The following is a 10,299-nucleotide window of genomic DNA, read 5'->3' as shown; positions in this document are numbered from 1 at the left end:
TAATATTTACATCACTTTCATTGCGCTGGTGTACGTGCGTGAAACTTGTAGTAGCGAGACTGGCGGAGAGACGACGCGCATGTCGCGAGGGACTCGCTGTAAATATAAAAATGGACAAACTCCCCTTCTTGGGGGCTCACCGAATGAATCACAGTAAATCACTAATCTCACACGCAGTCGGCACTTTTTTTTTAATAAATGTAGTTCTTGAATGCGGTTGAGTAAGTCACGATTTAGGTAGGAAATGCTTTGGAGGTGATTCAAAATTAAGCGGTATCGAATTATAATGCAAACTTCCGTATAGCTTGTAACAAAATATTGATCGACGCGACTACAGCCGTCGTCGTTGGTCGACATTTTCGAAGGGCAGCTTTTGGAAACAGATAATCGCTGTAGATCAACCGCCCGCTATCCGTATTGTGCCCAAATCTGAGTCCTCTTTGTAGCAGGTAGAAGTTTTTTTGTATTGTTTGGGTCGCATACTAAGGATTTGAGCTTAGGTAAAAAATGAGTCATGAGGTGGTTTTAGTTAGAGATACTTTACTTTGTAAGTAAGTGGGTTCATGATTGTTGTGTTGTTGCAACTTGTTCTGTGTAGTTATTCATGGTGTCGATAAGGATTCGTTAACTATCATCATTACACATTAGGGTACCTACTTAATTACTTATTAGGTACGTTATTTATCTTTTCTTATATGTTTCATTGATAAAGAACTTGTTTTTCTTCAACTTTAACACTTTTTTTAGGGAAGTTGGTACTTATATATTTATAAAAAAGTTATTAAAATATTGTCGAGTTCAAAATAAATAAGAGAGTCCGCGATACATAGCAGTATCTATTATAGTTCCAATATTCTTACAGATTATGAACACGAACTCACTACACAATGTTCTCTTACCATTGCGTAGAATTCCAATTAGGTAGGTAAACGTAAGTCAGTAGTTACTATATCGTTTCAGTTTATGATTAATCTTAACCTACATAATTTGTGATTATTTGATTGCCCCTTGCATGTTTCTGTATATTAGATCTTTCAAAACTACAAAATAAAGCATGAGGGGCGAAATCCGGTTTAGGCTCAACTTCAATAAAAAAATGTAAACTTTATCGGGGTGACGAATGACGATGACCAGTGGCACAAAAGTGCAAACTCGAATGTAATATTCGCGCCGTTTGTCTATGATAGTTCAGGGTCAAAGAAACAGGTGGCACAAGAAAGGCCGCCAATTTTAATTTAATCCTTGCACACAATTCAATTTCTATACTCTTTAAAGTATAATTATATTACCGTGTAAGATGTCAAAATATGAATCTATCAGCTGCTAGCTAAGGTGAAACTCTACTGTTTATTAAAGAACTAGCTGACCCGCGCAACTTCGTTTGCGTGTATCCCGCTACTTCGACAAATACAGTCAACGCACCAACACATATTGGATACTAATTTTCAATTCACAATAACTTCTCTTTCCCTTAACCGCGTTTAAAATATTAAAATGTTTTTTGGTTTCTGTGACTCTTCTTTGATCGCCCCCCTATCAGTTTTTGGAAAAAATATTTAAGTAATGTACAGATTTTTTTTTGTCTTATATGTATAGATCAAAGTCGCCGACCGATCACGGTATCACGGTACGGATCACGGTACGGGCCGGTCGATCGCGGCCGGCCCGTACCGTGCCGCAATACTAATATCGTGATATCTCCTAAACTATATGTCTAAATAACACACTGTAAACTGCAAAAATAATCTAAATTAAATGCTCGTGATGATGAACTTACTTATTTTGATAAGGATATATGTATTATTGGTTATATCACCAGTTAAACATCACCCAACGAATTAAATGTTTTTTTAATACAGAAAAGTAGTTTTTGTGACTTAAATAAAAAAGCTGGATATATGTCATCGCGGACTTTTTTGTAGAACTAATAAAGACCAATGTTTTTGCTATACATTGTTCTTACTTGTATCCAACGGTATAAGCGGCGCACGCACAAATGCAATCTTCAATTAGATTTTTTTTCTGACTTCTTGGACATAAATCGCTATAACTCAGCTAATAAAGTTTCAATGTATTTCAATTATATATAAAAACCTGTCGGAGAAAATACTCTTTCTATTAGTGAAAACCGCATCAAAATTCGTTGCGTAGTTTTCAAGTTTTATGCATACGAAGGGACTACAGACAAATTGGGCGACTTTGTTTTATACTATGTAGTGATGATGAAATTGAACAGTTGATAAAAGTAATGTTTTTTACGAACATAGGTACAAATATATAATAAATATACCCCTGAGAATAAAACTTATTCAAACTAGGTACCTGTGTAGGCACCTAAACTGACTGCAACTGCTGTAAATGTTAACATCATATTACACGCGGGTAGCGGGTTCGAGTCCCATCCGGAACATTAGGTATTGTGATGACCTCAAGAATTTTGTTGCGAGTCTGCTCGTAAATTTGTCAGTTATCTAGCTAACATAGTGGATACTATGCTATGATTTATGATTATATATATGCTATGATATTAAGTATCTTGATAAAATTAATTTGGAATTTTATGTAAGTACATATTTTATTATGGGTACCTGCCTATTTACTTATCTTTATGTATATAATTCTTCTGTAAGTGTGTATGTCACTGAACTTCTCTTAAACGACTGGACCGATTTTGATGAAATTTTTTGTGTGTGTTCAAGGGGATCTGAGAATGGTTGAGATTATTAAAAAATGTTTAAAATTTTCAAATTAAAGGCATGTAGACAGGGCAACGTCTGTCGAGTCTGCTAGTTATTAAGTATAAAACTTTTTTACGAAGTAGGTAGGTACCTACTTACCTATGGACTTAGATTTTTGGAGCTATTTTGGGGTAAAGGGGCGATCAATGGCGTGGAAACGTCTCAAGATAAAAAAGAAATTTTGTACATTTTATGCGTATTGTATTTATCTCAATATTTATTTACTTTAAATTAAAGTCTGTGTTTTGTAAAATACCTACTAGTTACCTACAAAACATAGGTATATTTTGTGGTAAAATTAAAATTATTTAGACGCAAAATGCTTCTAACCCACATATTCTGTTTTTTGAGTTATTATCACAAATGACTTCTCCATATCAACTTTAGTGAATGGAAATAAATCCAAGTTGCTAATTAGTAGGTACCATGAGTTTTCTTTTGACAAACACAGATGCTGGTGATACCAGTAAAAAAATAGGCTCTTGCGTAGAATTAAATAGAACCTCGTGGCATTGCATTGTAATCGACGATATATGATCCATTATCTCAAATCTGTTTATTAAATCGATTTATTATTGTAAAGGCAGCACCATACCATTTGGATCTATTTTGCAAAATAGTAGGTAAGTACAGCAATAAATAAATAAAAAAAATTGTTATTGTTCAATCTTAGAAAATCAAAAAGGATCCATCTCATATTTTTTTATTGTAAAAAAGAACTAAGGGGGTTTTTAGTAAAATGAAGTAAATTTCTCTTCATAAAACTTATTGAAACCTTAATATTCCGAAAGCAGATAAAAATACCTAACATTCAAATACAAATAATAAAATCTCTATAATATCGTAATTTTATTAAAACTTATTTTCTCAAAAGCAAGTTTTTGCAATTGGATCTATTTTGCATAACTAGGTCAAATTTTGGCGCGAATATCATGTCAGTTAAATGTCGTTACTGTCAATTTCTATCAGTTTGGCGGTAAATTGCAGAGCAAGTCAGCACGAAAGCACACAAGACTGTTCAATTTTTAATTTACCACTATCGTAAATCGATAAACTGTCAGAATTTTTCGTTATATCCAACGTTTATTATTTCCTTTTGATAAAATGTCGTCAGGATTAGAAACTGAACTGAAATTCACTCGTCTAACCGAGCATGCTTTTCCTCCGTTGAAGGGTTCTGAAAAGGCTGCCGGGTTTGATCTAAAGAGGTAAGCAATTTATATTACTTAGAAGCAATCTACACTTTATTTTTCACGTTCACCTTCGTAAATTCAGTCCCTTATGCATATTCTCTTTGTGTTATAGCGCTTATGACTACGTGGTACCGGCTCGTGGCAAAGAATTAGTTAAAACCGACTTGCAAGTCGAATTACCTTCCGGATGCTATGGTAGAGTAGCTCCGCGCTCCGGTTTAGCAGTCAAGAACCACATTGATGTTGGAGGTATAGTAAATTTTATCATGATAAAAATATTAATCCATGTCCATTTAATCATACAGAGTCCATTACATCTGTTACAGTATGGAACAGGTTTATTCTCCAAGTCATGCCTTAATGTGTCAACTGGCGTTTCAAACTCAGATATTGTTTAATTACTATCAAACACTACACTATACACACTGTTTTTTAAATTGTATTGAATAGCTAGTTTGCTTTGTATCTTGTCTTCTGTCTTACAATCTTACAATGAGGGTTTACAATTATAAATTAAATATTGCTTCAATCTGAAAGAAAACTATGTAGGTATACCTATGTATTTTCCTAAGTTTTTGAAACTCTACCTATTTGTGTGTGGCCTAACTGCTGACATTTAGAGACCAGACAAACACCCAGCTGTGTGAAAAATCAAGATAATAAATATGTGTAGCCTTAGTTAGAATACTAATAACCTTGTCAATAAATATGAATTGAAAAATACTTATTAACTTTTATTTTTCAGCTGGTGTCATTGATGAAGATTACAGGGGAAATGTAGGTGTTGTGATATTTAACCACTCCGACACAGATTTTGCCATTAAAAAAGGTGATAGGATTGCCCAACTTATCTGTGAAAGAATTTACTATCCGGTGCTAAAAGAAGTTACCAACCTAACAGAAACAAACCGTGGTGAGGGAGGATTTGGTTCCACAGGAAAATAAAAGAAATGTTACTTGTTTTTTAAGTTTATTTGTTAAAATACCTATTTGATAAGTATCATTCATATAAAAGGAATGTCGAATTAAAGCCATACATTACTTTTGTACTACAATGATTGTTATGAAACAACAATAAGAAGTGAAGAACTACATTTTTAGATGTAATAACTGTGTAATTAGATGCGTAAATTTAGCATTAATATGGTTACATTACTTTGTTAGTTAACACTTCTCTCAAATGTTCCACTTTTAGAATTAAGATTATACATAAGTACCTTATGTGATATGATATGATGATTGTATTATGATTCAGTGAAATAAATGTTTTCAGAGTTGTATTACTTTGGTTTCATTTCATGACAATCTAATGAAGATGCAAGTTGTAAATAGGGAAAATAAGTACAAGAGAATTTCTTGGTCTGTGACTCCTGCCTAGTGCACAGAACATAAAATATTTATATAAATTGATAATATTCATATTCCCATAACCCAGAATACATTTTGCCTACCTACCATATTTAATTTTTTACTCTATATTAAACCTTATATACAAAACAATACATTTTATAATAATTTGTACAATGTAGAAATATATTAAAAACTTAATAACTACTTCATAACATAGCCATTTATATTCTTTAGTGTTTCAGATCTTCAAAGTTGTCAAGCACACTTTCAAAGTTCATCTTTTGATAAGGCATTATTTGGTTACTCGTTGAGACACTTTCTTTATTTCTTTTCAAGAATGGCATGAGGAAACTTTTGATTTTGTTGTCATTACTTACACCAAAATCCAATTCTGCCTTGTCTACTTGTTTCTCTAGTTGATCCATGTTACTGTGAAGTTTCTGTATTACATTAATTAGAGTCACTATCTTCTTTGAAAGAATAGTAATTTCACTTCTATACTTGCTTATATCTTCTGCTACAGCAACACTGCAGTCACTATTTTTCAGTTTTACCATTTGTAAGACACTAGTTAGTTCTTCCAATCTTGTTAGCATATTGTCAACAACATCTTGGACAGTTTGGAAACCATTCAGTACATCTAACTTCAAATAAGCTGAGTAATCTTTCACCAAGTCTTCTAACATTTTGCAATAATTATCCCGATCTGCCTTCAAAATCTGGAAACAAATATTCAATGACACTCACAAGTTTATCAACTACGTCTGACAGAAGTTTGGATAACTCTCTAAACGAGGATGGACACAAGCGACACAACTTTACAAACAGCTCCATATTTAAAGAGTAGGCTTATGTTAACTTCGCTAAGATGGAGAATATTCATTACAACTAGGTATTGAGAAATTGGTAAATATTTTGCCTTGAATTATTCCCACCTCTTTGCAAACATACTGCAACTCAACAAGGACCCTGACATCATTTTATCATGGTATTTATGGCAATACAGTTTGTGAATGGTTGAGATGCGACATTAGTTGCTAAAAAATAAATACAGATAGGTACATACATTATTGGATTAAAATTAAATGAGGCCGAGAAAACTGCCTGAATAGATGGAATATTATGTTTTGCTGAAATTGTCCAAAAGTCTAAAAATGCTATAGTGTGAACTAGGCATTAAAAATAGCATTCTCGATAACCTCACGGAACGATCTTAACGTACGAAATAAATATACGATTCATTAATTTTTAATAAAAAAGTGTGAATAACATTATCGAAATTAGCATAAATTAAATATAAAAAAATAAAAATATTATTGTACAGCTCATTTAATAATATTGCATTAAACGAAAACTTTTTTTTGTACTTTTTTCAGAATCGTAATCGTAGTCATGAATGAACTCGAATGATTTGTGGTTGGTTTTGGTTTATTCTTCACTACATTCGGAGATTTGTGTGAAAATTTAATTTATTATTGTAAGAATGCTTCCGTCGACAGGGTACTTTAAAGGAATAAGTTGCCCATTTTATGATAATGGTCTTTGTGAGAGACCGTATTGTCATTTTCGACACGTTAAGAAAGAATCCCATAACACGACAAATGATGGGATTGAAAGTGGAGCGATATTACAAAAACTAGTGTCAGCTGCAGTTCAGAAGGTTCTGCAACAAACGGAGGCATCTGCGGCAACGATAGTACCACAAACAGACAGTAAAACTAATAACGTAGGATCGAGTGCAGCTAAAGTGACATACAATCCTACACCAATCGCTGAATTAAATAAAATCAACAGTCAAGACGCAGATGAAAATAGTGAAGATGCTAGTGAACAAAGAAAACGGCATATTCCGGTACCATATACGCCAAGGAAACCAGCAAGTTTACCTATACAAAGACCGATTGATACCAATGGTTCGTCCAAACCTTTTATTTACATTCCTCCTCCAGTGAAGTATACACCAGGCAGCACCGAAAACGCGCAATGTGATAAGTATACACCGACTGGCTCAACAGTATCAACAGAAAAGTATTTGCCAGGTACCGAGGCTGAGTTACAAGAGTACAACCCTAATGAGGGTTCAGTATCCAGTTCAAGTAAAAGAAATTATGTGCCGTCCGATAAAAGTGTGAGTAAAAAGAAAATATTGGAATATAAACCAACCAAAGTTAACACCAAGAGTGAAGCACCATCAGTTACCTATCAACCGACCCCACGAGCCCTCGCTCCTTGCTTTTCCAGTGATGAAGAAGAGCCAGAAGCTAAAAAGCTCAAGTTAGCCGCTGACCTCAATGGCTTGGATGATTTAGGTCCAGAATTTGATATATTAGACCAAATATTGGATGAAGAAAAATCTGAAAATGATAAATTGAAGAATGAAAAGAGTACAGAAAACCAAACAGATAACAAAAATAGTACCAGCAATAACCATGACAATAAAAAAGAGAAAAGTGGCTCTGATAAAAACCACAGTAGTAGCAAATCACATCACAAAAGTAGTTCTGACAAGAAACATAAATCCTCAAAATCTGAAGATAAAAGTAAACATGACAAAAAGAGTTCTGAAGTCAAATCTAAACATAAGAGCTCAAGTCGTGATAAAGATAAAGACAGTAGGGATAAAAAGGAGAAGCACTCTTCAGATAAGAAGCGCCATTCAAGTTCTAAGGAATCTGATTCTAGTTCTAAACATTCAAAGCACAGTTCATTGAAAAAACATGAGTCAGAAAAACACAGTTCTAAGCACAAATCAAAAACGAAAGACAAAAGTGATCATAAAAAATCCCATAAAAGTTCAAAAGAATCTAAAAGTAAGCACAAGAGTAAAGAGAATGATGTGAACAATTTCTCTGATAATGATGACCCCATTGCTGATGAAGAATTAATTGATGAGGAGTTTGATCTAGATTCAGATGAAGATGCTATAGCTTTGGAATGTAAAAGAATATTTGATGAATATGTGCCTACAGAGAAACCTAAAGTTGTGGAAGAGCCAGTGAAGAATGAATCATTAATTGAAGAAGAATCATTACCAGGCAAGAAAAGAATTTCAAGAGCAGTTGATAAAAATGTAAAAGTAATACCTAAAACACCTCTTAAGCCTGATTATAAAATAGGTGCTGCTCAGCAAATGGCTGAGAGATTAGCTAAAGTTCGAGAGTTCCATGCTGCGAAGAAAGCAAGTGCTCCTCCTACTCCTGAACCGTCTCCAATTCCTAAAAACTCATTTACTCCTCCTATCTCTGGAAATACCAAAATCCGTATTGCTCATGTGCCATATGCATCAACTTTAATGAGTGCTAAGAAAACTATAACACCAAATACAATAAAAAGTGAACCATCCACCAGCACAACCATCACTCAAACTGTTAAGAAAGGAGTTCAGAGGGTAGCTCATATACCCAATGAAAAGTTTATTGACCGACCTGGTGTCTTAGAACCCCTGGGTTCAAAAATTCCTGCAAATATAAGGTCTGTGTATCTTAATATGATGATAGACGAGTGTCTGAAAATGTACCTTACTGCACCAGACGCTTATGCAAGAGCTCAACATGAAGAACTGAATACCAGTAAGAAATGTTCTGCTGTACAAATATACAAAAACTCTGCAGTATTAGCAGTCAGTAGGTTAAGAAAAGAATTGGCAGAATGCAAAGGTGTTAAAAAATCAGCTTCTGATTGCTCCACTCTAATCAAAGTAGGGCCAGGTCTAGCACCTACATCAACAGGTTCATGGAGTATTGTGAATAATAATAGAAAAATAGACCTTTCTCAAGAATTCAGAGGTGCTAGGTTCTATAACAATATTAAAAAATGGATTTTAACTGAAGAACAACTTAAAGAGAATGGTTTTCCTAGACCTCATGAAAGTGGACAAAGAGGTAGAGCAATAATTTATGGTCAAAATAAAAAACCACCACCCAAGGGATTCACCAGAACCTGCTGTAGATGTAAGAAAGAATATATTGTTGATAAGAAAGGTTTTGCTGTGGTCAAGGAAGAGTGTATTTATCACCCTAATAATAAGTATAGAGTGAGAGGTGAAGTGAAATACCAGTGTTGTAGTCAAGATGGTTCCACAGACGGTTGTTGTGTAGCACCCAGTCATGTTTATGAGTATGTTGATTTTGACAATTTAAAAGGTTTCGTTAAAACTCTACCTCCAGAAAATGTTATGGATGACTATGGCATTTATTCTTTGGACTGTGAAATGTGTTACACAACTCATGGCCTAGATCTAACAAGGGTGACAGTTATAAATTCAGATTGCAAAGTAATATATGAAACTCTTATAAAACCATTACATCCTATCATAGATTATAACACTAGGTACTCTGGGATAACTGAAGAACAAATGGTTGATGTCAAAACAACTTTACTGGAAGTTCAAGCAACTCTTCTTACAATGTTTAATAGTAAAAGTATATTGATAGGACATAGCTTAGAGTCAGACTTTAAAGTTTTAAAATTAATTCATGATACTGTGATTGATACAAGTGTTTTGTACCCACATAAAATGGGCCCGCCATACAAACGAGCATTAAGAAATTTAACATCTGAATATTTAAAAAAGATTATTCAAAATTCAGTAGAAGGACACGACAGTGCTGAAGATGCCACTGTTTGTATGGAATTAGTACATTATAAATTAAAAGAAGAACTTAAAACTAGATGATTATATTTGTAATTTTTGCATTGAGTAAGATTGAGCTTACATTATTAATTCTTTCATATATTTATCTATATGAAATTATAAAACAATACAGTTTTCTATATATAATTATGTGAAATGTAACTAAAACTGTTATAGTTTCCTATCTAACATACTATTGGTTAATCTGAAAGTGATTGTTAAAGTACCTAAGAGAATTAGGTAGTTGGGAATTATTTAGACGGTATTATCGCAATAATGGTGTTGTATACATTAAGATATACTTTTGTAAGAATTCATAATTCATATAAAATATTTTCTTATAAAACTGTTGTATTTATTTTAACGAACATGCCTCTAGAAACCT

At 33.4% G+C, this 10,299-nt stretch overlaps 2 protein-coding genes across 2 annotated transcripts; both read left to right on the top strand.

Moving 5' to 3' along the window:
- Positions 1–3,697: 3,697 nt before the first annotated feature.
- Positions 3,698–5,211, top strand: dUTPase (Deoxyuridine triphosphatase). The gene is made up of 3 exons (XM_076128683.1): positions 3,698–3,946; positions 4,044–4,180; positions 4,677–5,211. The coding sequence occupies exons 1-3, from the start codon at positions 3,843–3,845 to the stop codon at positions 4,874–4,876; spliced, it is 441 nt and encodes a 146-aa protein (XP_075984798.1). The 5' UTR covers positions 3,698–3,842; the 3' UTR covers positions 4,877–5,211.
- Positions 5,212–6,673: 1,462 nt separating this feature from the next.
- Positions 6,674–10,272, top strand: LOC142981992 (RNA exonuclease 1 homolog). The gene has a single exon (XM_076128208.1). It carries the CDS (start codon positions 6,765–6,767, stop codon positions 9,954–9,956), a length of 3,192 nt encoding a protein of 1,063 aa, XP_075984323.1. The 5' UTR covers positions 6,674–6,764; the 3' UTR covers positions 9,957–10,272.
- The last annotated feature ends 27 nt before the right edge of the window (positions 10,273–10,299 follow it).

This window comes from Anticarsia gemmatalis, chromosome 21 (assembly GCF_050436995.1).
Source record: "Anticarsia gemmatalis isolate Benzon Research Colony breed Stoneville strain chromosome 21, ilAntGemm2 primary, whole genome shotgun sequence".
In the NCBI taxonomy this organism is placed as follows: Eukaryota; Metazoa; Arthropoda; class Insecta; order Lepidoptera; family Erebidae; genus Anticarsia; species Anticarsia gemmatalis.
This window is presented reverse-complemented; position numbering and strand designations above follow the sequence as displayed.